Genomic DNA, 27714 nt, shown 5'->3' with positions numbered 1-27714 from the left:
TCTAACTTATAACAACTCCATATTTGAATTTCGATATTGTTTATTGACTTGATGTTGTTGTTGCATTTCAAATATCCATGTCTCCGAGCACCTCTATCCGGAAAGCGTGGAACAGTCGCCGCTATGAATTGTAATGTCATCGATGGCGATGTCGCTTCTGTAGTTGTTGCCGATGTCACCTTCAATTTCAACCTGAAGTTGCAACAACAGTGTCTCTGACAAGATGAACTATTTTCACAAGATGTCTATCACATGTGTATTTATGTCATACAATAAGCAGTTCTTTCCTAATATTGCAAACTATCAATAAACGTAGATCAAATGATACGGAAAAGCAACATTAACAAAATCTCCTTAGTTTCTATTGTAAAGAATTGAAAGTCGTACGCTTAAAACCGTTGAGTGGAAAATTACGGTGGCATCGAAGTAAAATCTAGGTCCCTGTTTTTCAAGCCACCGCTGTGCTTTGCAAAGTGAATAAATCAGTGTGTTACGTAGGTCCATTTAACAATGTTAACATGCATTTAATTGTCCATAATGAATGCTTACGTGAAAGTTTCCGTTCACATTCAAGTTAACAAGGTAATGATGCCACGCGTTGCCCTGGTCACCAGAAGTGGTATGAATAACCCTCCGTGAGTTATCAGACAAAACAGCCTCCGTTTTAAGGCTGCCTTCATCTTGGCCTTTCATATAGTAGTACATGCTGAAACAATAATGTCCTGCGGGCAGGAGGCGAGACAGCAGGTACCCCTTCTGTCTACTGTGTCCTGACGCTTCAAGGTAGGCGTAGTAACCTGGCAACACCAACATTGAAAGACAATTACTAACAATACTGAAAAATAAAAATAATTGTTAATAAAAATATTAGATAATTATATTATAATATTTGGATTCATCGTTACCACTGCTATCTTCATGTATCTTTATCTTTATGTTTATTATTGTTGTCGCAATTATCATCATCATCAGGATATGATCTAGTCGAATTTAAGGGTCTGAAAATAAAAATGGTTGTACATACTATTTTTTTCGTGGTGAAATGAATGTATCTGTATACAACGTCGCCATACAATTACAGTTCCACTGTGAACCTGTACTTCTCCACGAATCGCATTTCGGTAATCCAAAACAACCTCAAAGACACTTCCCTGATTCTTCCAATCCCATACCTGTGAAGGTCCAGGGTAGAATAGGTCTTCAGAAACCTATGCTTGCCATAAAAGGCGATTATGTTTGTCGTAAGAGGCGAATGACGGGATGGGTGGTCAGGTTCGCTGACTTGGTTCACACATGTCATCAGTTCCCAATTTCGCAGATTGATCGTCATGTTGTTGAACACTGGATTTACTGGTCCAGACTCGATTATTTACAGACCGCCGCCATATAGCTGGAATATTGCTGAGTGCGGCGTAACACTAAACTCACTCACTCTCCCAACCTCAACTTTCCGGCCCTTTATTGCAATATGCCAATAGACCCTAAACTAGTACCACATTAACGTGTATATATACCTATATGTTTCTAAGCGATATTTGCCCCTGTGGTCCTTGGTATGTTGGTAAGAGGAGTCACCTCCCTTCTCCTTTTTACCTCGAACTGTGTTGACTTTGATTGGTCGGTAAAATGCTGATGAAAATCAAGATTAATCAAGGTAATTTGTTAGAAGACGGATGAATCCACGATTAATGTAAATTTGCTGAAGAATAATATATATTATTCTAGTTTGACTTGGTCATATGCTGACCTGATGATGAGCCGGAGTGATCAGAAGTGGGACCAGTTCCAACACTGGGTGTGCTGCCCCTGCGACGGATCCAGTCCATATTGTCTCCCCCAACATTGCTCCATGTGCAGAAGTTACTTTGGAAGTTACAGGTTTCTGAAGCTGGTTAAATACAGAAAACTGATATCGGTTGATGTGTGGTAATAAACTGGTTGCTGCGGAAGTTTAGCATTGTTTTATCATTGGTTGTAGGGATTTGTAACAATACGAGAATGATTTTACAGTGATGCATAACAGAATACCAGAAAGTGAACTTAATGCATATTCATATAAATGTTCCTTTAAAAAGTGTTAAATCATTACTTACACTGGACAGGTGACAGAGTAGCGGCTGAAATATAAATTTGAGAACAACGTCATGGATGTGATGTTATTTCTAACATTCATCCAAAAATATTTTTTCATTTCGAAAAGTTTGAAAGACAAAAACAAAGTGGAGTGTCAAGCGTAACTGTTGGTCATGCACTGTGAAATGTGGTTTTATAATATTCCTTGAGCGAGTCATGACCATGTTAGCAAAATTATAATTTTCTTGCAGCAGTACACCAGAATTTGGCTTCACATATTGTACCTATGTGAGGAATCGAAGTTTCTTTAAGATAATCGACAACACCTCTTTTGAGATTCCCATATATGGTGCAATGTCTTCCCTGAAATACACATCAAATACATAATAAACTGAATATCATTTCTGTGGTAGGGGTGTGGGTGTTTGCAGTAACGATCAGTCAAACATGCATGCGTAATGTCCCACAGTTTACTTCAGTGCCAAGACGTCCGCTGACCGAAGAATAACTATGCTGTTTGGGAGCGGAGTGTTGTATACCTGAGTAAATAGGACTGCAGTCGCCATCTTGGATTTATGACGCCATCAGCACCTGGCATCTGATTTGAGTCTACTTTTAGAAAATGAGTCACTCCTATCTGTAGACACCCAACAGTCCTCGATATCAATCCGACTTCACTAGCCAGAGAGAACGTATCATCTCAGTAAAAAGTACGTTCTATGTTCTTGACTCTACTGGTTCTGGTAGCTGTTTACCTTGACAGAAAATGGATTCCCGTTCACCATGATACCCTAAGGAACAATTATTCCTGACTCGTAAAAGCTACACAACATGTAGAAGAGATGGTCAACAAGCTGGTCCAGAGTGTTTGATATGTTCATGAAAGCAGACATTATGGAGAAACCGTCCTTTGATAGGGTCAGAGAATTGTTAGATATGCTTCCTCAACGACGACCTCCAGCTTACTCCCTTTTCTGCAAAGCACTGCAGGAATGTGGAGAGACAGAAGCCATGACATTACTGGGTCTTGAGACAGACAAGACAGAATATTCTCGTTGTCATTTTGATTTGGGAGGTGATGTATGCGGACATGAAGACCTGTGTATGGACAGTATTCCTCTAAAACCTCAAGCAAGGTTCCAAGAACACCTGAATTCTCATTAGTCTTGGCCAGTGCAGATGAAACAGAGTCCTAGTCACATGGGCCAGGCAGGATTTGTGTTCTTGCTCAGAGGAGATGCTTGCAAGTGTTTTCAATCTGGTGTCAATAACTGAACATGAGAGTATATCTGTATTAGTTGTCTGTGTATAAATAGAGGTTTACTTATCTCATTGAGATCAGACAGAAATTGTTTTCTAGAATTACGGCTAGGTACGTGTTGAAACATTACAAATATTTAAGGTTCATATTAATATTTCAAGACGTTGAAGAAATTCGATAAAACATCTTGGACATGAACAGAGAAGAGATTTTTACCGTCAATGGTATTATCAATAGGTTATCAAATGGAAGATTACCTGTGACTTAATATGAAAGACGTCGTTTCCTGAGGAAAAATGATAGAAATAACTATCTAGCAGTGTTACGAAGATTGGTTCACCCTCTGTGGACGACAGACAGGAAGAGTCTTTACTCCAGTTACATGCCTATCCTAGCATTTGTTTTGAAACCACAGATTGTCAATGCACTAAGAGATGCAGGCACCCGTAGGTAATTGAAGGAATTACAGCAAATTTGAAGGAATTGCATCTCAATTGTAAACAAGTGCAGCCCACTCGCGAAACAATTGCAGCGATATGGGTAGTTTAGCGGTAATAACATAAACACAACGCCCCTCTCAGAAGCATGGTCGGTAATACTTGAAACATGGTTGACCATCTTCCGAGATTTCTCGGCTCCATTCCGTGATTTGTTGCTCGCGTCCTGAAACTCACACATCTAAATATGGCGTCACTGGAAGGAGCACCCATCTCGGTGAGTTTTGTTTTTAGTTTATACTGTTTCATTTTTATAATTATCCACCTTTGACCGCCCCTGTTGGGCCTGAGATGAGGCCATTCAAAATGCCTGGTTGTTAAATAGGGCATTGGCTTAGAGCTATGGCTTCATATGACAGAGATAGCAGAGATACTATACCAAGCCATGGATGGCCAATTAAGATATAAATGACCATGAGGGCCCTTTTGCTGTCGTGGACCAGTGAAAGTAACACATGACCTCAAGCTGCTTTGTTTTGGTATTCATCACGAATAATCCACAATACAAACTGTTCGTACCCGGTGCCGATAAACGGACACTGTTTTGCATGTTCTGTACTGCAGGGAAAGACGATCCTTATCATTCCATTATGCGTGGAGGAGAAAAATCTGCAATGAAGTCTGTTGATCGATATTTGGAACAGTGCGATCCAGAGTGGAAGAAAGAAAAACCAAAAGAACAACCTAAAATTAATTTCGTTACCCCAACATGTGGTAGAACAGGAGAAATCAAAGTTGAAGAGAGAAAGGCAGAGGTTCATCCAGCCAGGGACAACTACAATGGAAGCAGTGTCAATAAAGAAAATGACAATTGATATTTAGATAAAAGTAGCTGCTGCTAGAGCAGTTGACACCCATTTAGACTCGGACGACCATGCAGTCAACACTGTGTCCTGTCTGCAGCCTCACGTTTTCAAGAAGGGATGCCATTATTAGACATGTCAGGAATCAACACTGACCAGCACACACCACCACCGCAAGCACCACCACAAACACATCACTTATGATATATCCAGTGCAACCATATTCATCAGAAAGTAATACCCAGGCAGAATTTAGACTCGTACTCCCATTTACTATGATCGTTTCTGGGCCGACCTCGTGTGGGAAAACTTACTTGGTGAAGCAGCATCTTGAACAATGAACATTATACCTTATCCAAAACGTATTCTATGCCTCTACAGACCATGGCAGCCATTGTATGTCATTCAAAGCCGTGTTTATCCCTATGTTGAATTTCATCAAAGCATTAGTATAGACCTGGAAAAGGGTGAGTTTCTGAACCCCCATGTGGTGAAGGTCGTTGTTCTTGACCACTAAATATTAAACAGCTAACAAAGATCCACGCATTACCGATCTGTTTACAGAAGGAAGTCATCATCGTAACCTCTTAGTGATTGCCTTGAATCAGAGTTTGTATTACAGTAAGGATCCCACACAACGAAGACATTGTCATTGTCTGCTTCTGTTCAAGAACCCTATTGATACACACAACCCATCATGACTTTGGCGAGGCAAATGTATCCGGTAACGCAGACCATTTCATGGACCAGTTTCAAACGGTTACCCAGAAGCCTTGTGATCTGATCTAAAACCCCAAGCAACTGCCCATTTGCGACTTTGTCCTATTGCGTTCAGTTTAAAAGGAAACCACTAAGCTAGGATGATTCAGTCTGAGCTAGACAATTATTGGGAGCCAATGTGTGAAGAACACCTCTCACCCATGCTATCTTGTGATGACTGTGGACTCATGTTTCAAGATCCTTCTGATTCACAAAAACTCAGATGAAACTGGTGTCCCGAAAGGTCCAAAGTGGGCCCTCCTGGAATACCCCAAGTTAAAAGGAAAGAGGAGGAAGACAACTCTGATGTGAAGAGACCACGTCCTCTGTCAGATTGTGACTATTGTGGTCAAGTGTTTAGCAGTAACCATAACTTACAATGACATTTACATGACAAACAATGTCCTGAAATGGAACAGGAGGATTACGATGTTGAATCATTAAGCAATGTCAACAACAGGAAAAATAAGATGGCTGATCTCGAAGAGCAAGGTATCCGCAAATGTACTCACGTACGCGTGAGCTGAATAGAGATGTACTGGACGAGAAACATCAGCTGTACATGAAGAGAGGTTTTAGCGAGGACATGATCCAAACCAGACTGAAACAAATAACCTGGACCGCGTTTAAGGAGACGTATGCAATACTGACATATTTCGTCCAGATATTGGCGGAAATTAAGCATGTTGTTCTCATTGTTATCCCCCCGGATAGACGCCTCATCTGTCTATCCGTCCGTGTGGCTGCAATCATTTCGTTTCCAGAGCATAACCCAGAAACCGTTCAATATTTTTAGACCAAACATGATATAATAATAATCTCAACCTAAGGTTGTGCCTTTTGCTGTTTCCAGATTTTTTGTTTTTTCCATGGAACATTTTCGTGTTAGTCTAATGGTGGGGTGGGCTTCGTTTCCGGAGCAGAACTCAAAAAGTGTTCAATGTTTTTCTGCAAAACTTACTAGATATATCAATCAGAACCCAAAGTGGTCCTTTTTGGTATGTACGGGTTTTTGTGATTTATTATTTTCTGGGTTTCCATGGAAACGTCTTTGACATAGTCTCAACAGTGAGAGGTGTGTTTGGTTTCCAGAGCAGAACTCAAAAACTTCTCAATATCTGTCAGTGTAACTTGTTAGATATGTGTGGCAAACATCCAAATCGGTGCCTTTTGGTAGTTACAGGTTTTTGTGATTTATTATTTTCTTGGGTTCTATGGACACGTTTCGGACTTCGTTTCTGGAGCACAACTCGAAAACCACTTGATATCTTTCAACAGATTTTGGCACGTATATGAGACAGATCTTGAAATGGTGACATTTCTGATTACAAATATATGGCAAATATATTTTTCATGATTTCCATGGAAACAATCAAACCGTCAGATGATTTGTCCTTCAAACATGTGGGGGCGGGGGGATATGTCATCTTCTGATGACTCTTGTTTTGAATATGTTGAACATTGTGGGTGTAACATGGCACACAAAACAACTGTAAAAGTATGAGTTTAGAGCATGAATAGTTTACATCATGTACAGTTATATTACACACTAAAGTTGTGTATATTCATATCAATGTGTTGGATTTAAATCGCATGACATATGTGACCCATTCTACATGGATTCTAATAAACAATATTCTTCATGCATAGTGATAATTTCCATTCCTATAATATCAATAGTGTCAATTTGTTTCATTTTGTTTCAAAATGGCGTCGGGGGACGCGATCTATGACCTAGTTTCACGAAAGCCTGGGCGGGAAGGACAAAACTGTAATGCTTCTCAGTTCATTAAGCGAAGGCACTTGAAAGGCAATGTTGTGGCAGAATGAACATGGTGCACCTCAGGCTGTCACAAATCAAAGGAGTGAGTGAGTGAGTTAATATTTAACGTCACTTCGGCAATATCTCAGCCATATCGTGACGAGACAAATTAAAGGAAGAAAACAGGAGTAACATGGAGACTCGTGAACATGTATGTGAAGTTATTTTCAAGTTATTTTTCACTTCATTATACGCGTTTTTTAATTGACTTAATCTTCATGCTTGGGCGCTAGAGGGGATTCCCTTCAGCGGATAGTAAACATAGCTTTGAATGTCTGTAATGTTAAGGTCGGACTCAAGGGTGGGCAAATGATTCATTCATTGTTGGAGTACAGTGACACTTTAAGCTGTTTCTTCACATGAATGGGTTACTTGTCCCAACCCACTAAAACATCTACACACGTTAGGTTGTTGGATACGTTCTTAACATTACACATACCTGTATATTTTATTGAAATATATGTGCAGCTATCTGTTCATAGATATATTGGATGTATTATGTATTCATGGAAATATGTTTGAAGCATTGGGTTTCTTATGGATCACACAAGGTAAGTTGTTTCAATTCCTTATTCTGGTGTTGTTTACACAAATGTTAAGGTACACTTACTTTTATGCTCTGTTGATGTGTAGTTGAGAGACTGGGCTGATGAAAATCCAATGAATTACACACAGTATAATCCCAGGATCTTTAGTAATCCAATGAGAAATAAATGAGGCTGACAATCTTTACGGATAACAACTTCTTTATGACAGTAGTGCGACGTTTCAGTACAGATTCTTGCTCCGTTGTCAAGAAGGAATGAATCTGAACCGAAACGTCGCATTGTCGTAATAAAGAAGTTGTTATCAGTTGTTATCATGGTCTAAAGATAGGAGTTACTCATTTTAGAAATTTTTCTAAAAATGTTAATGACGTCATAAATCCAAGATGACAGATCCATTCCTATTTACCCAGGTATAGCGGAGTAGCCTAGTGGTTACAGCGTTCGCTAGTCAAGCTGATGATCCGGGTTCGATTCCCCACATGAGTACAATGTGTCTGTTACAGACCCTTAATTTGATGGATTGGTGCTAAAATCGGCGTAAAACTAAACTCACCACCTCAGTTGGTGTACTTACGGGCTGGTGTGTTTTGGGAGCCTTTTTGAGCCATGCAACCATAGTAAATCTGGATCTCCTCTATGTCGAAAGGACTGAGGTGAGTTCTCTGTCCAATGACTGCACCTCTCTGTTTGACAATAATGGTTGGCTTCCTGCGGTCGATGGCGAAGCTGTAAGCGTTGTAGTGCATGACGGACTCGTAGTCGTACTGGAGTCCAAGAGTATCGACCTGGGTGGTGGTGTACTTGTCGAAGTTGTGTTCGCGTCCTGGAAGGTTGCATTCATTGAAACAATATATTATTACCATTATCGATGAGAAATAGAGGCAGACTCCCTTGTGTCCAACTTATATTACTCGGACTACTGTATGCCTCGGATGTCTCGAAGTCAAAGCTTGCATGTTCTTTTTAAAGGACATTATATCAAGATATCCGAAATATCGAGTTAAAAGAGCTTGAATAGTGATATTGTCGGGACTGAATTGTTATATCGTGACAAAAGAGATTTTGAGTTTTCATAGTTTGACACAATGGTGCTCGGGAGTAATAACTGTACGGTTGTGCCAATCATTAGATAACACAGGTACCTGCGACTTCGAGAAATGTTTTCGATTATGTACCATTTTACTTTTAGATGAACCCAACATACAAATCAGATAATTAGTTCACTCAACTCAATTCACGTGTCATTGTCATATCACAAAAATTCATTTTAAAACAATAATTAAGATGCTATTACATTAAATATACTTTCTGTAATTTCAATTTGGATTCACCTCTCTGGATGTTGCTAAAGTCAATGGTGACGTAGCTATCTCTGTCGGGGCGACTCTGCTCGTGCCAGAACCCGAGGGCATGCATCGTCTCGTGCATGATTGTCCCGATTCTGCCGCAGCCAACACCAAGGGTCACACCAGACATACCATGGTGGTAGCCTACTGGAGTGTGACATCTACAACGGCAACGAGATCATTACAACAACATCCCGCAGATGGGCGAACACCTTGATAGATTCAGTTTCAAGCGGATGCGTGAGATAGTGTGAGTAATTCAGCTTTACAAACTACTAATAAATTCATGGGTTCAGTTTCCACAACACCAGCCAACGTGCAAATGGTTCGACCAGCAGAAACATTGACACAATTCAAGTAAACAATTAATACATTTCTTAGCATCATGAGGCAAAGTCAGGCATACCCGCTTCCTCCCTGGTACTTGATGTAGGCGACCTCGTTGGTACGGGGTTTGAATGTAAGGCAGGTTTTACCATTCACCTTGGTTTGCTCCTCTAAGTTAGTTATGGCTTGGTGGATGGTCTTCTGCTCAGAGGCAGCTGGGTACATAACACAAAAAGAACCATGTAAAACTACAATAGATTTCTCAAAACCACAAAAGATTCATTGCTACATCGTTTTGAAAATCTTACAAAATTATCGCTCTAATATCGTAAAACATCTATATTTTCCTATATGTTTCCTTAATTCAATTGAGGTCAGAAGTAGAAACACCGAAATGAGGACTTATAAGATACCAACATCTTGTTTTCTGCATAGAGTGATGTTTCTGTGTAGATGTTTCAGCCGTTATCAAGCACTAATGAAGAAGTTGTTTTCCGCAAGACTTATTTTTTGAGTCACCAACTTCTACCGATGAGACAATTAGAAAAAAAAACTAAATGTAAAAACGTATGTCAAGGTCACTTTTTCAGCTATTACGTCGTCCAACCGATGCTACTCGTTACTATACTGCAAACAGTACTCACTGAAATGGTTGGTATCAATTACGTAAGGGATGACGTTATTTGGCCATCTATAACCCCTGTTCCTTTGAGCATTTCGGTCCTTCAAAAGATAAAGATATGTCGAATTTAGTCTTGGATTTCTATACTTGAGTTTTGGAATTCGTAATTAAGTAATATATGTTAAATGAGAACTGTTTCCATTCACCTTTTTTAGGAGTGTTAAGGAACAGGTATACAGAGGATTGATTACCTTAGGATTTTGTCCTGGACGAAGAATTATATCACCCTCAAAGAGACCTGTGGGGCAAGACATAAGGTTCACCATCTACATGGAACTTCTTATTCAGAATAATGACTGCGCACCTGTCCATTTCATTGAATTTATCTTGTTCTTGCCTGAAGGATACTGAATGCGAGCTAAAGAGGGAACAGACGATGAATTTATTATGTTGGTTTGTAGGCTGCTTGTACAATATTTCAGTCTTATCACAACTTTATCAGACAAGCCCGATGTTCTGAGACGTACACCACCTTGATGGCAAACGCCGAAGTGACACAACTCTCCCCACAGAACATGTGTTACGTTTAAATTTATGTTGCTAATGTTATACTGAATACATAATTATGCTGTTCATCACCTACTCAAAATCCAAAGTTTTAAACAATACTCAAAGTGACTTTTGTGTGGAAACAAGCATTAATATCCAGTACATAAGCTGTCATATCTCTGTTAACTTCGAAAATTGTCTTTTGCAAAACGCATGACAGCATATTACCTACATTTTATGCCAAAGTACATTACATTGTAAAATCATATCGATGTATAAAATTATATTTAATCATAACTCACCAGGGTTTTCTTCAGGATATGCCGCTGTAGGAATATACAGGTTTACAACATTAGGTTTAAATTCATTATCATATGGAAAAAGAATGAATCATTTTGTCTTATTTTCCATTATTCCATAAGTTTCTCCTGTGATTGACAATCTTTTACTAATAACAGCATTCTTGATATGGTGTTCTTAGATATTATTATCATGATCATGCACGTGATATTTTAATAAATGTGTTGATATTACAGTGATAGCATGAAAAGGTTGGCAATATCGCATTATTGTTGCTGGTAAATTATGTCTAATATTCATAAATGGCAGACTTTTCACTCCGCGCTTCACTTCCTTTAATGATTGTAACGTGTGTGTCCGGTATGTTGTAATTATCATACTTACGATCGAAACCTGGGACCTGATGAGAAAAATCATTAACCATGTTTATATCAGAACACCTGAAAAATGTGTGTTTGGACTTCTATGTACAGGAGAGTGGGTGTATCGTTTAGAAAAAAACTCGAGTACATACTATGACATTTGTTTGAGTTCAGTTTTTTTAACCCTACACAAATCGATCTTAGACTTAAACACAGTAAAACACATCAGTTAGTTTAGGCCCAAAACTGAACACTGCCCTCGTTAAAACCGGAGTGAAATATGTTCACTGGAAATTGAAAGCAAAATACAAAGGTGACAAAGTCTCGAAGCAGATGATATGGTTATGAAAAACGATACAGCCCGCTACTGCCTATGTTTAAACGTTTATATAAGTCGTTTAAACTGTATCGAGAATTCGAGTAAAATAACAAAAGTATCTTTAGGTGCCCTCACGTACCTGGCCCAGAGGCACAGCAAGGGTGTAGCCTAAACACAAGGCAAGGACAACTCTCAGCATGACTTGTCAATGAAAGTCTGGGAGAGGTGCGTGTCCCGTTTATAAATATGTCCTGATACCAGTTTGTAACTGATAAAATATTGGGAATGTGTCACATGGTGTCATATATATATCGCCGGATAGTATAAGAAGTGGAATTTGTTCATGTGCTTGATAAGACTTGGGTTTGGTTACACAAATATTAGGTATATGGTTTTGAATTCTGAAACATATGTACACAAATATCCTCCATTGCCTGTTCATAGCGAGCGAGTGTGGTTTTACGCTACAGTTAGCAATGTTCCTTCAATAGCATGTTTGGGTATGTCAGAAATGAGCTTCGCATTGTGCCCACGTGGGAGTCGAACCCATTCTTCCGTGTGAACGCTTTACCACTGCGCTACCGTGTGAGTTAGTAGAAAGAGACTGCTGATGTTGTTAGCAAAATGGTAATTTCTGATTACGTAGTGAGAGTTTGGTTACCTTTAATGATTCGTGTAATAAGATCTGTAATTTTAATGTTGTTAACTGCTGGTCTGATTTTTCAGTTTGTTGAGGAGGAGATTTGTGTAATGACATCTATTTTTGTGTGTTTATCCTTTCGTGTATAAAAGTAGACATCTGAGTGACCGTTGGTCAAATCAGCCTTTGCGCTAAAGAGAGATTATTCCTGGTAGACCAAATCGGCTTGCGATTTGGCTGGATGGTGCATTCAGATTAAGTGGGGAGAGTGCGTAGTTCTGTAACGCACAATGATATTGATTAAAGGAGGGAACCCATTAAACAGGAAACGAGACTGTTCTGTAATTAATATTTTGACTTGTACTGTAAGCTAGACCATATATTGAATTTATGTACTTGAATGAGGCATGTCAACAGATTTCCATGACCGAACAACATAATGCATACTGAGTGTTTCAAATGCCCTTGTCCCAGCGAAATCCATGCTGCATGTTACTGTTCAAAATTCAGCTTCAACACTTTTAACGTAAGTTGAAAATGTAGTCTTCATAACTGGCTCTCAACACATGCTGTATTTAGTAAGACATGAAGTCAATTTACATTCAGAAATGTGGAAAGTGTCACTCTCTACATTTTGGCCACCAATTCTTGGCCACCTCTGCAGACGGCATACGTCCTGAGATAAACTCCCACAGCTCACCAAACAGGAAGTGCCCTGTCTATACCGAGCCGATCACTACTGGCCCGGTACAGTATTGTGGTGCAGTATTGACGATAACCGCCCATATATGGCCCAGTACAGTTTTGCCTGTAAAGGCCACTGACGGTTAAAACAATCACTGGCCCAGTACTGGCTCTAATGCTGCCGTACATTATGCCAGTACCAACGGTACATGCCAGAACGATCCCAGTACCGGGCACGCCATATATGCTGGCACCCCTTTTGTAGTTTGGGGGCTCAAGTTTCAAAATTTAAGACTTGCCCCACTTTAGGCTCTCTGTACACATCATGCCGACACACCGTGATATACCAGGAATGCATTCGTATTACCGACTGACCATCAAGAACTTGTAATGGCGGATATCGGCCAGAGCCCCACTGTATACAACAGACGTATTTTTACTTGAACTGAAAATCTATGCATTTGGTCATTGTTCATACAAGGACATAATCTGAATGAAGCGTGGAGCATTGTACAGCAGGCAGGGCGACAAGAAAAGACGTTATGGGTTAGTTTAGCTACAATCAGATGTCAGTGCTGGCTGCAGCCGTGTTTGTCTGGAGACCTATGATCTGATTGTAATGGGTTTGCTAAATGAGCCTGACGGTCAGGCTCGGTTGTGCGATTAACTGTATCTTACCTGGATAAATTACCTGTGGTACATTACTGATCGCACAGGTGTCGCACATGAAGCTTTAACAGTAACTAATTTTCTTGAACCAGTGGGTAACACCATGAGCATGTATGCACGCCATTGCTGTACAATGCAAGCCATTTTAAAATATCCATGTGAAAATCAGGTTTAGTTAGAACAGATCCTCAGTTTCCCATGTCTCGGCATGTCATTACATTGCAACTGCGTCGGCGGATTGTCATGTTCGGCCAGACTCGATAACTTAATACTAGTAAGTGAGGCGTGAGAATTGAAACACACAACAAACACAACAAAATGCATGCCCTGGGAATATGCTGCTAGATATAACTGCCTGATAATGGTCCTAGTTCACAGATTGTGACAGATCGTGACGTAGATAACACTTAGGGTCACTGCTGAGGAAACAATCTTTCTGTCTATGAGTAAAAAAAAGGCAAATGTTTTCTCTCACAAAATATATTTACATGGGAATAATTCCTGGAACGTATTATTCTTAATGAAATAATTATCATCATAAACGACACCGAAATTTAAAATAAATAAGAATGAAGATTTTATGGATATCAACTTCTTTATTATGGGAACACAACGTTTCGGAGTTAATGTTTTCATCAGGTGATGAAGGAGTAAGCATTAACTCCGAAACGTTGTTCCCATAATACAGAAGTTGATATCCAACAAAAATCTTCATTCTTATGTATTTCACTTCTAAATGCCCTTTATAGACTTGGTAAAATAAATGTGTACAAATTTGCAAATAAAATCAGCATCTGTGGCTTTGATTTTGCCAGCATAAGGCAATCTTGTAAACAAAGCAAAATATGAGATGAGCCTAAGGTGACACGATTTTTCTAAGTTTTCCTGCCATTGAAACCTTTTACCTGCGCTTCAATAAATCTACAGAATTATGAAAAAAACAGACCTGTGATTCTCCTGAACCATGAATGTACACGGATGCACACTAAAGTGGCCACTGGGCAGTGGTTCATCTTTGTAGTCCGAGATTTTGTTTACTTTTGGAATTTCTTGTTTTCTTTCATTTTGGACAAGAATGACATTGCATTGTGTTGGGGATTAGGATCAGTCTCAGAAAATGTTAATCATGTTTTGAAAATGCTGTAAAATATTTTGACAAGTCTTTTTCCATGTTATTACTTTCAGAGCTTGAGATCCTTAACTACACATGTGCTTGTAAGGCTAAAGCCTATCACGGTATGTACTGTCACAAACGGGGCCTTCAACACTGTATATAAAAGGATATCCTTTCTTTGTGTTATAAGCCCCTGTGCATAAACAAGGGGTTGTTTCGAGTAAGTTCCCAGTAAGGTTTTCGATCCGCCGTTTATTTGGGTCCGAAGAATGATCCCCGTAACTCTAGTCTTCAGTTAGGGAAACAAAATTAGAGTTACCCCCCTTGCATTGTTTGACATTGGTGTGTCACACATACACACGTTAAACCCCATTGAGATAACGAATTTAGCCTAGATCAAATAGATGCTCCGGCACACCATGGCGCGGGTGTTGGTGGCAGGCACAGGCATCACAGGTGCGGCAACCGCGGCTGCATTGCGTCAGGAGCTGCCACAGAGCGCGAGGATCACATTATGGGACAAGTCTCGTGGGGCAGGTTAGCACTCTCGGTAGCAGCAGAACCGTTCCATCCACAATGATCATTACTTGTGTATCGTACCTGGAACATATTGTGGGGTGTGGTGATGATTGGTAGTAGTGTACAGTGATCGAATCGCGTCACTGACAGGTGCTTGGTCCTTGTCTCGTGATGGCAGCAGCTGACAATACATCAACACCCAGTGATCGAGCTCATTTAGCTAAGAGAACATTCATGTTTGAAACTGCTTAGCTTATGCCATAACATATATATTTATTTTTAAAAAACGGCATTTCCAGTACTGGATTTGAGCATGCATGACAGAGAGTCATGTGGTCTCCTTTTGATCAAAATGTACCCAAGATAAATTCTTACTTGAACAGTTTTGATTTTAGACTGGGTTCCCTTGATAGTGATACTAAAGATGTAAATTTCCTCATTACTCAAACAGTTCTGTGTTGAGTGTTATGCAATTTGAGATTTTCAGGGTGACGTGTCACCACATGTGTAATCAGCACAACTTCAAACTTTCCATACATAATGTATACAGATACCTTTATGGCAACCAGTCTTGACTGTGAATGCATTTCTTCCTCTCAACATACCAAGTTATTCCTCTTGTAATGTATTATTTCATGAAATTGTTTTAGCATGTCCGATCTTTCCAGTCACATGTAAATCAAATCAAAAATTCAGGTGAGCTAAAGTACTTTGTGACGCTATTTTAGCAATATGCTTCTAACCTATTCTCTATTTATTGTTTATATACATGGGTTGAGCCATAGAGAATCTCACCCAAGTGTCTACTGATATCATTTATATCAACTTGATAAAGTTACAAGTATCCAAAGCATTGTGATGTCATCGTGTTCATGACGTCATAGCATTGTCAGGGCATTGTCAGGGCATTATACAAAATCTACTGCCAAAACGATATCTCCTAGATTTGATCTGTCACAAGTGATATCTCCTGTGGAACACAGTTTTGGATGATGAAAAGGGGTTCAGTGCTGACAATGTACATGTAGCTCACTCTCATCTGACACACAGGCAGATCCAGAGATGGGGACTAGTTAAAACAACAACCTCCAACTGCTTAATGAACCAGCTTCAGGGAAGTGAGTACAGCTAACAGGACAACCAAATGAGGGGCAAGAGGTACTAATTAGTGGCTTGTTACAACAGGGGGATAGAGGGACAGGGGGCCGTTTAATAAATGACCTTTGTGTAACTCTCATGAAATTGGTGAAAATGAACTCTGCAAACATCCCCCACCCACAAATTCTCAACTGTGCACCCCCCATTTTCAAAAAGCTAGGTCCGACATAAATACTGCTTATGATACTTTGTGCATAAACTTGTTTTCATTCTAGTTGTTACATCAATTTAGGTTAATAGATTAGTGACCAAATTATCTTAGTTCTGCTGAGGCTTAGTAGAAGTAAAGAATGAAATCAGTTATCCGTCTTCACAGTGATAAGGCCTTAATTCAAAACATGTAATTGTCACCAAAAAGAAAAGGTTGTTTTAATAAGAAATCAGCATGGTGTATAAATGTCAGGAGCAGTACAATTCCCACCTTAGACAATTGATTCGAAACATTTATGCCTCAGATTATTTCCACCTTTTCCAATTGCTACTGGACAATTTCCAATCAGACAATTTCCAACACGATCAATGGACATTTGCCAGCCAGGCTATCCCACTGTGGACTGATTAATGCCATCGGACACTTCCCATCTTGGCCACTGAACTAATACCAACATTATTGTCCTCCATTCTGTCTTCATGAACAATCAAAACAGTGTTTAATTATAAGATACAGCCTGACCCACCGTCCTTGACTGTCTTAAATAAGTAACCCGGGTTTAATTCCCTACATGGGTACAATGTGTGAAGCCCATTTTCTGGTGTCCACCGCCATGATTTTGCTGGAATATTGCTCAAAAGCGGCGTAAAACTAAACTCACTCACTCACTCTTGAATAAGTAACACTGTCATTTGGTTTGAGAAATATTTGAAAAAAATATACTTAATTTGAATTGAACTTTTTCTTAGCAATCATGTTCTTTCTCGTTTTCTCATCATTTTTGTTTTGGAGACTGAGTGTGTTTGTTCACACTGGTCACATTTTGGGAAAGCAGGTCCTTGGACAGGCCACATTTCAATTGAAGGATCAAAGAGTTTCTGACAGGTGTAAATCCTTTTCAACAGTAACACTATTTCAGCATGTCATATTGGAGTTATGAAACAACATTGAGTTGTAAACCAGGATCATTTTAAAAACCAAGCGAAACATTCAGTGTTTAAATACATTTAGAAAGTTGTACTATAATGCATATTTTACTGAGAAAGTGTTATCTCCAATATAAGATATTATTATTATTAAGGTACGACCATTTCTTCTTGAAATGTTAACCAAACCGAGAGTGCCTTCCCACAAAAATGTTTATCCTATAAAATGTTTTGCTAATGAACCAAACTGAGAGCTATGTACCGTGATGGATACCGAACCATGGCATACTGTTGCAACCCTACTCTGTGATTGCCCATGTGTATATGAGAACCTCGACTTGCACAAAATTACTAGTATGTTGTATGTTGTTAGTTTAGTGAAACAGGTTTTAGACATTCAGTCTTTTTTAACTGTAAGTGTTCTGTTTTACAATCAGGACAAAGATATCATTCCAAAAGTGGAATCTTACCATCCAAGGTTGCATTTGTTCAAGCAAAATACTTTCATGGGTTTGAGCTTTTTAACCCAATGGTTGCATCATTTATTTTACCAACCTTCCTCCATTGTATGTTGGAAGTTCCTTTTTGAGTCAGTGGTCTAGACTCGATTATTTACAGACCGCCGCCATATAGCTGGAACATTGCTGAGTGTGGCATAAAACTAAACTCACTCACTCACTCACTCACTCACTCACTCACTCACTCACTCACTCACTCACTCAGTGCTTTAAATGTCTATTGATATGCTTTAAATCTCTTTTTTTACATTGTGTCTTCAGATAAATTTTATGAAGCTCTCTTGACATGACTCATAACGTTTTTTTCTTTAAGAGAGGTTTTATTCATGAATGTCATCATTTAGTATATAGAGGATACTTAACAACCTTTCATGTAATACCATTTTTATCAAACGAGCGAATGATTTGGTATCAAACGAGTGAAAGCAGTTTTGATGCTAAATATTTCACAAGTTTAATAAAAATAATATTTCACAGAGGCAAGTTTAGTATTGTATTTATTACTCGCCAACACAAAAACTGATGGAAACTGCAGGGAAATTGCCTACAGTGTGATGACTCTCACCTTTCAGCGAGTCAGGAATGGTCTAGTACAACTGCGACCGTGGCATTAGCATTGTGATGTCATGGCTGTTGACCATTTTGATGTCATATGTCTAGCGGTATTACATTTGTGTAATATTGCCGTAAAAATAATACAGTGCAGTATCTTCCATGGGCAAGTAATAACAACAATTATTTTTACAGGAGGTCGGATGTCAACATCCCGAAAACCAGGAGATGACGCTTGCACAGTTGATTTGGGAGCTCAGTACTTTACTTTAACTCCAGAATTGAAAACCAAGAGACAAAGGTTGATTGATCTTTCATCCTATTCGTTGGTTTACAGATGTGTTTCTTCTCAAAACCTTCATTAGGAAATGATCAGTTCTACCACTCTATGGATGATGACTAATTGCATATTGTTACTTGGCAAGTAATAATCATGGAGGAAAATACATTTATTCTAGTTCTTTATTATCATTTTTTACCATTTTTGTGAAATTTGTCAGGGATGTTAACATTGTATTGACTACCTGTACAATATAACTGATCAGTTATCACATGTTCATAATAAAGAAAGGAAGTGTTTCTTGGATGTTCATAGTTTTTCACTTACCAGTAAATCAGATTGTGCAATTCATCAAAACCAAATCTGCTGGACTGTACAAACTCATTATGAAGTATATTTTGAGGTTGCGATTGTGGTTCATTGAAGCTGATAATACAATACAAAGGTACCTTAAAAAATCAAGAAAATCAGGGTACATTGTGGAAAATGAAACAGGAAAGTGAAGAAATGATATGTAATTATTTCAATCATAAATCCAATTTGGGTTTCTTTCTCTTCATGTGCCCTTGCAGCACTGTTATCCCCAGTGTTCATTGCCAAGTAGTTCATACAAATGAGATAAGTAGACGTTTGTTTTCCAGTGTATTTGATGAGTTGGAGTCAGTCGGAGTATTCCAACCTTTCCAGGGCATGTTAGAGGGAGACAAGTCAGTGGACTGCCGGCATTATGTCACACCAGCAGGAAGTGGATCTCTTGTCAAACACTACCTCACTAAATCAGGTAAGTTATGTCCTTGGTAAAAGCTTGGTTATTAAAACGTTTCGTGTGTCTGTTCAAATGTTTCTGTGTCTGCTTTGTACTTTTTCAATTTTTTTTAAAAATTATAATGGTTGTGTATTTCAGGAAAGGCCCTGTATGATATGTATCACATGTGTAATTACATTTTGGTGCCACCATGTTGGAATGTTTGCACCTGTCACTGATGTATTTGAATGTCTTATCTCCTTGGGGAGAATACAACCCAAGCTAACCATGAGATGCTGGAAAGTTCACAGTGACACTGACATGTCCTGTACCTCAGCTGCCCAGATGAAGGTAGTAACATTGCATAAGATACAGTAATAGGGGTGTAATGATTCCTGTAAATCATGAAAGCTATACTGTTGCTTCACTTGTGTCAGTTTGCCATGTCCTCTTGCAGTCCTGGCTACTCAGGTAATTGTAGCCAAGTAGGTCTTGTTTAATAAGTAATTTTTAATTTTTCAATAAAGTACTTGTGAATAAATGTTTGTATGCTCTATCCTGTATTTGTGATGCATATTATGTTTGTTTCATAGTATATTCATTGCAGCCCTACCCTAGTTTATTTACTTTTTCAATAATGTATTTAAGAATAAATATCTGTATTCTCTTATCTGTACTTGTGGTACATATCATGTTCGTATTATATTGTATTCATTGCAGCCCTACTAAGTATATCACATGAAGATCTGGGTTTGAATTGGTCTTCCGCAAACCACACTTGTCATAAGAAGCAACTAATGTGATCTGGTGGTCAGGCTCGTTAACACACATCATCGTATCCCAATTGCGTAGATTGATGCTCATGCTCTTCACCACTGGATTATCTGGACCACATTTAGTTATTTACAGACTGCAGCCATATTTCTGGAATAATGCTGAGTACATTGTCAAGTTTAATCACTTGTTATGACAAGAATGGGTTGCTGAAGATCTAACCCAGATCTTCACAGGTACCTTCACAAGTAGTTAAGAGTTGTGTGTTTATTTATAGGGGCTGACACCAAGTATGAACACCACATATCTCAGGTGGACTTCAAGTCAGGAGATGGTCAAGCGGTCCAAGTTACTACTCAGACGGGCACCAGTCAGGAGTTCGATGCTGTCATACTTACCATGCCAGTACCACAGATTCTCCATTTGAAAGGAGCAATACAAGAAAGTATAGGCAAGTAACTACTTAGACAAAATGTTTTTTGGGACGTTCACATCAGTTTGTTGTTCAAATACTTTCTTTTGAAATGATGTACTGTTTGAAATCTGTTTGACCCCAGTCAACATTCATTTGGAATAGATAATACAAATCAGCTGTTCTGACGTCTTTCAGAGTTCTGTCTGTCTGTCTGTCTGTCTGTCTGTCTGTCTGTCTGTCTGTCTGTCTGTCTGTCTGTCTGTCTGTCTGTCTGTCTGTCTGTCTGTCCAAGTGTGTGAAATACCCACTGGCCTGCTAGGAAAAATCCAGTCGGGGCAGTAAATCTCAAAACTTAATGGCCCGACTGGTGCAACATGAATTTTCAGAGGATCATTTTGTAAATATATCACTCATGCAAGATTATGGCCTGAAAAAAAATGTTCATCATATTAGCAGCTTAATGATTTATTTTTTTAATCTTTTGCTTAGTTTTCACATTTAGATTTCAGGCTAGTGAATTATTTTGTTGTACGCTAGTAACTTTCAAGCATATCTAGCAGCACTGCCTCCAAAACTACTAAACTATTTCGCACACTGGTATTTACTGGAGTGTGACCAGCCCTATTTGCAGATCAATATACAGACAGAGTCCAAATGATTTAGTTTTTAATCTAAGGGATCATGCATCAGTTTGTTGCCAGTGGACACATCAAACCAGTGTTTGCAATACATTGTACTTTAATTTGTTAGTTGGCCAACCAGGCCTGTTGCAGCCTGCAGGCCTTAAAATCTGCAGGCCTGAATGAAATCTGCAGGACCATTTTCTTAAAGTTAAACTAATAAAAACAAAATAGACTGCACTGTATACAGTTTCTACAAAATGAATTAGAGAATCCTTTGGCACAGAGAGACGTTTTCATTTGTTAAAGACTGATGTTGACATTCCTATGCTCAAGACACTGAAATACCAGAAGTGAAACTGTAAGTTATCATAACATGATGGATCATGGGTGATTCCTGAACACGAATATAAGAAGTAAGGAAAAGATTCCACTCGAAAAACAAAGCAGCTAATATAGTGAAGACTACAAGTACCTGCACATACTTGAAACTGCCAGTCCGATGCAAATGCAACCTTCACTGGGCCTTCGGGTCGGCAATTATTTCGAACACTGCATCAGACTTTTAACAGCTTCCTAAAGGTTTACTATTGCAAGTTTTCTTTGACAGTTTTGGTTTTCTCATTTCAGCTGGTCAACCCAGTGTAAGAGAGTGTCTAGAGAAGGTGTCCTACTCATCACGGTTCTGTCTAGGTCTCTTCTACCCACCAGGAACAGAGATACCATACCAGTGGGATGCCAAATACTTCTTTGATGGCCCCTGTATACGATTTGTGGCCATAGATAATAGGAAGCGAGGACTTCGAGGTAAACTGTTTATAGAATGACCTTTCACTATTCTTCATCAATATTGTACAGGATGGAATATGCAGTGGGCCTGTGTCACCCATGAATACACAACTTGCTTTGACCAAACTATATTGTAATGGTGCATCAATGTAGTACCCATTTTTAGGAATGTTTTGTAAACAGCTTAGGGAAAAAGCTTTAGCTATGCTGATGAATATCTTTTGGGTTGGAATATGCTATGATTCTTCAATTACATTCAGACAGCATTAATCTGGACACTTCTGTTTTTCAACAAAAACGTTCGGATAGTGAAACGTACGGACTACTGAACTTCCCTTTGACATTGCAATACAAAAACATACGAACAAATGCTTGACGAGATATTTCTTGTAGTGGGCCTTGAATGTTCTTATGATGCCAGCATCCATTGGCTGAATGTGCGATGTGGTGTTTGGGGCAAGAAATGAACTTTCACGTTGGTCAGATTGACATTGGTACACTTGTGACTGGCAGCATTGTCACAAAGTAAGATCACGTGTTGATCATGTGATTGCATCAAATGATCGTAACCAATCACAAATAACTGATGTCATCCATGTTTACTTGTTAAACCGATATCAGACATACATTTCTGGATTAATGTCTCCTCCAAAACATCTGGGACATCTCGACAAACAGCTTGATTTTGACCAATCCAGTGCCAGCCATTTTCTTGGTTGCCAGGGTGTGATTTGGTCCAAGTTTATAAAACAACCCGCTTTACGCCATTACGACTGACAAGTGTCACATGCAGCTGATCTCATTTTGACACGATCGGTGTTTTATACAGCAAGTAAGCATGACAGGCATTACCCCAACCAAAAGTGAGACCTACTAATTGATCAAAATCACAAACTAACAATGTGTTCAACTCGGAAGTGTCACTTATTATAACTGAATGGGGTTCACGGTGTGAGGGGATTATCCAAACCTTTCTGATTACCGCCGGATTAATGAAGCAAAACTATGTGTAATTAGCTAATCTGTTACCGCTAATTAACATCCGGATATGGAGAGTGAAGCAACAGTTTATTGAATCAACAGGTAATGAGTTTACTTAGTAAACAAGATTGGTTACAGCTAGTTATTGTTCGGATATCGCGGGAATCGGATTATCGGGGTCCGGACTTACGCAGCCTGACTGTATCCATGTATACACAAAATGCTTCAGTGGTATTTTTCGCTAACAAATTATGTCCAGGACTGGGGACAAGCAGGTGACCAGTAGAACTTGGATAGGTCCAAATTTCCTACCCCACCAATGTTACCCCACACCGCATTACCCTACCCAGATACCTGTGATGTTAATTTGTGACGTATGATTAGTAAGAAATTTTCATTATATCCTTCATCTTGGAGGCAAAAAAGTCAAGTTTTTCAGTGTATCAATATATTTTATAGTCAAAAGGAGTGACTGTATGTCTAAATCCTTGAAGACTATACAACCGTCTTTATCATGAAAGAATTACATATTACATTAATGTGTTAGTCACCTAATTATAACTGGTCCAACTCACCATCATACTTTCCATGTTTTTTACGCAGATACATGTAAAGTGTGAATGACCTTTCCCCCTCCCCCCTCTCTCCTTAAGATTTACCAACAAAGTAAGTGACACCCAAGTGCATATCTTGTACAAAATCAATGACATCACCCACCCCACCCCAACCGCTCAGTTTGGAGATTTGATTTATTAATGTGTTTTGACCTCCCTCAGATGCATCCCCGTCAGTGCTAGTCCACACCAGCGTGCCCTTCAGTCTGCAGCACTTGGAGACAGACAAGGAGGCGATGAAGCCAGTCATCATGCAGCACCTGCGGGACATCCTACCTGATCTACCTGAGCCAGAAGTAATTAAGAGTCATAAATGGAGGTATTCACAGGTAAGCTGTGGAATAGAACCCAACAGTTACATCATGGCTGCTGTTGCTTATGTATTCTGTTGTGGTTTGGTCGAAAAAGACAACTGAAATCTTTGTGTATTAAGGAGGCCTAAGGTCTGTTATGTTGACTCTGGCTTCATTTGGGATCTGGGAGCATCATACCATTGCCTGGCTCACAACTGTTTACAGGCCTCTGCATATGGCAGAGCTCAGGTCACGATAAGTAATGTCAGGCTCGGACAGTCCTTGAATGGGTGACTGTGTTTGACAGCTTGACTCCTGAGAGTTTCAAGGTCTTCTGCCCTGCTCCACAACGAATCACATGTTATACATGTGGTCTTCATTAGGCAGGTGAGTTTGCTAAAAAATTGCCTTTGTTAACCTGGCAGAAAATGGGTACCCGGTTGGATAAAGTCAGGTGACTGTAACCTTCTGGCACCTAACACACAGCTTGGGTTATCCAGGGCCAAACTGATATATCATATTGGATATACAACAATCTAAAACTTTGTATTGATTCACTGTATCAGCGTCACATATATCGATGCATCAATGCATATTGATGAATTATCACACCGCTATTACATACACTGTAAAAGATGTCGAGTTTCAGAAACTTTAATCAGTTACAGGTGAGATGATCTTTTGCAGGTGTCATGCTGTGTTGCAGGTTTTGTTCTGTTGGAAGTGTTGTGTATGGTTTTGTTCTGTGTTGCAAGTGTGGTGCTATGTTACAGGTATGGTTCTATGATGCAAGTGTGGTGCTATGTTACAGGTGTGGTTCTATTTTGCAAGTGTGGTGCTGTGTTACAGGTGTGGTTCTTTGTTGCAAGTGCGGTGTTCTGTATTAGGTATGGTTCTATGATGCAAGTGTGGTGCTATGTTACAGGTATGGTTATATGTTGCAAATGTCCTGTGTTACAGGTATGGTTCTATGTTGCAAGTGTGGTGCTGTGTTATAAGTGTGGTTCTATGTTGCAAGTGTGGTGCTGTGTTACAGGTATGGTTGTATGTTGCAAGTGTGGTGCTGTGTTACAGGTATGGTTCTATGATGCAAGTGTGGTGCTGTGTTACAGGTGTTGTTCTATGATGCAATTGTGGTGCTGTGTTACAGGTGTGGTTCTATGATGCAAGTGTGGTCCTGTGTTAAAGGTATGGTTCTATGATGCAAGTGTGGTCCTGTGTTACAGGTATGGTTCTATGTTGCAAGTGTGGTGCTGTGTTACAAGTATGGTTCTATGTTGCAAGTGTGGTGCTGTGTTACAGGTGTGGTTCTGTGTTGCAAGTGTGGTGCTGTGTTACAGGTATGGTTCTATGTTGCAAGTGTGGTGCTATGTTACAGGTATGGTTCTATGTTGCAGGTGTGGTGCTGTGTTACAGGTGTGGTTCTGTGATGCAAGTGTGGTGCTGTGTTACAGGTATGGTTCTATGTTGCAAGTGTGGTGCTGTTACAGGTGTGGTTCTATGATGCAAGTGTGGTGCTGTGTTGCAGGTGTGGTCCTATGATGCAAGTGTGGTGCTGTGTTATAAGTGTGGTTCTATGTTGCAAGTGTGATGCTGTGTTACAGATGTGGTTCTTTGTTGCAAGTGTGGTGCTGTGTTACAGGTATGGTTGTATGTTGCAAGTGTGGTCCTGTGTTAAAGGTATGGTTCTATGATGCAAGTGTGGTCCTGTGTTACAGGTATGGTTGTATGTTGCAAGTGTGGTGCTGTGTTACAGGTATGGTTCTATGTTGCAAGTGTGGTGCTGTGTTACAGGTGTGGTTCTATGATGCAAGTGTGGTGCTGTGTTATAAGTGTGGTTCTATGTTGCAAGTGTGGTGCTGTGTTACAGGTGTGGTTCTGTGATGCAAGTGTGGTGCTGTGTTACAGGTATGGTTCTATGTTGCAAGTGTGGTGCTGTTACAGGTGTGGTTCTATGATGCAAGTGTGGTGCTGTGTTGCAGGTGTGGTCCTATGATGCAAGTGTGGTGCTGTGTTATAAGTGTGGTTCTATGTTGCAAGTGTGATGCTGTGTTACAGGTGTGGTTCTTTGTTGCAAGTGTGGTGCTATGTTACAGGTCTTCCAGCAGTATCAAGGTTCCCCAGGCTGTGTGGTTCTAGAGAGAAACCCTTTAGTAATCCTCACTGGGGATGCATTTGCTCAGAAAGGGAACTTCTCCGGGGCACTGGACTCTGCTGAGGCAACTGTGCAGGCTGTGACAAGGAACATCAACAGTAGCTTATAACACAGACTGATGATGGGCACCTGTACAGTCCTAGTGAAGCGTGTACGGTATTAGGCTGTATGTGTACAGATAATAGTGACCAGACCACTGTACAGCAAGTGGGATCAGTAACATGGCTGCAGCCAACTGTTTGCTGTTATTCTACAATCTTCATCTCCACTCCCTGTTCCTAAGAGATATCTGAAGTCTGACAGAAGCCCACTTTCCATGTATTCAGGGCTTGCCTTTTATCAAACCTACACTAACTACTGGCTTAATTTAGAGTTGTCACAATCTCAAGTTACTCGCCCTTGACTTCAACAAACCAATAAACAAACAATGAAATATCATGGAAATGTGTAAGGGAGGTAACCCATATTGCATGCAAACCAAACCCATGCCATGAAGACATTAACAAGATTTTTAGCATTTTGTTTCCTTGTTGTTTAACGTAAGACTCACAGATATTCCAGTTATTTGGTGCAGGTTTGTAAATACTCCAATTTGGATGTGACAATTTAGTGATCAACATCATGAGTATTGACCTATACAGTTGGGATATTATGAGTCAACGAGCATAACCACCCTGCCCCATACAACTAACATGGGTTGCTAGAGACATATTCTAACCCTAATTTTCACTGTTAGCATTTTCTTAGCATGCTAATCATGTTAGTTCCCAGAAATTCTGTCATAATCAATGGAACTGCCTGGCTGGCAACCCAGATATTATGTAATCTGTATTCTGATAGTTTTATTGATACCCGTGCCATTGAAACTCAGGCTATCCACAATAGCCCAAGAGCAGATCGTTTGAGATAGCATGAAGTACAATTCAAGGGTTAGTGAAGGTTGTCTGAAAAGTAAGCCCCTGGAGCCACGGAGGCTGATGAAAGCCATGGTTCTCAGGACACAGTAAAATGAACAGGGACACCTCCCTATTGAGGTCTGCATTTACATTCTTCTTCAGTCAGGATATTGGTAAAACTAATGTCCAGTCCATAGTGAGATGAATGGTTTATACTGTACGTTATACAACAAAGAGAGTATTCTGGATATGTATTTACCAAACTATATTGCATGATAATGTAAGCAGTCATTATTCTCCATGTGTTCATGGCTTAGGACTATGATATTAAACTCTTTGATCTAAGATGTTGTTCTTTCCTTTCTGTTTGTGTATGGTGTAACTAATACGGAAATATTCAAGTAATATCGTAGCTGGAGTCAACAGAAATGGGCTCCATACATTGTACTCATATGGGGATTCAAACCCAGGTATTTGCCATGGCAAGCGGACACATAAAAACTGCCCCTTTTTTGTTGGTAGAAGAGAGAGTGAGTGGGCGAGTTTAGTTTTACCCCGAAGTCAGCAATGTTCCAACTATATGGCGGCGGTCTGTAAAGAATCGAGTCTGGACCAGACAATCCAGTCATCAAT

The 27714-nt window shown here is 39.6% G+C and overlaps 2 protein-coding genes across 2 annotated transcripts; one reads left to right on the top strand and one right to left on the bottom strand.

The window, feature by feature from the left end:
- Window positions 1–22: 22 nt before the first annotated feature.
- On the bottom strand, window positions 23–11869 carry LOC137284577 (meprin A subunit beta-like). The gene is made up of 10 exons (XM_067816429.1): window positions 11700–11869; window positions 10310–10356; window positions 10081–10159; window positions 9516–9651; window positions 9095–9270; window positions 8338–8586; window positions 2094–2117; window positions 1748–1888; window positions 550–797; window positions 23–192 (listed from the first exon to the last, which is right to left on the bottom strand). The coding sequence occupies exons 5-10, from the start codon at window positions 9237–9239 to the stop codon at window positions 94–96; spliced, it is 906 nt and encodes a 301-aa protein (XP_067672530.1). The 5' UTR covers window positions 9240–9270; window positions 9516–9651; window positions 10081–10159; window positions 10310–10356; window positions 11700–11869; the 3' UTR covers window positions 23–93.
- Window positions 11870–15000: 3131 nt separating this feature from the next.
- On the top strand, window positions 15001–27428 carry LOC137284585 (renalase-like). Its single transcript, XM_067816457.1, has 7 exons — window positions 15001–15232; window positions 18715–18820; window positions 19441–19580; window positions 20596–20769; window positions 21984–22160; window positions 23900–24066; window positions 26127–27428. The coding sequence occupies exons 1-7, from the start codon at window positions 15100–15102 to the stop codon at window positions 26292–26294; spliced, it is 1065 nt and encodes a 354-aa protein (XP_067672558.1). The 5' UTR covers window positions 15001–15099; the 3' UTR covers window positions 26295–27428.
- Window positions 27429–27714: the final 286 nt, after the last annotated feature.

Source organism: Haliotis asinina, chromosome 5, assembly GCF_037392515.1.
Source record: "Haliotis asinina isolate JCU_RB_2024 chromosome 5, JCU_Hal_asi_v2, whole genome shotgun sequence".
Taxonomy (NCBI): Eukaryota; Metazoa; Mollusca; class Gastropoda; order Lepetellida; family Haliotidae; genus Haliotis; species Haliotis asinina.
Note: the sequence above shows the minus strand (reverse complement) of the source record. Positions and strands in the feature narration are given on the sequence as shown.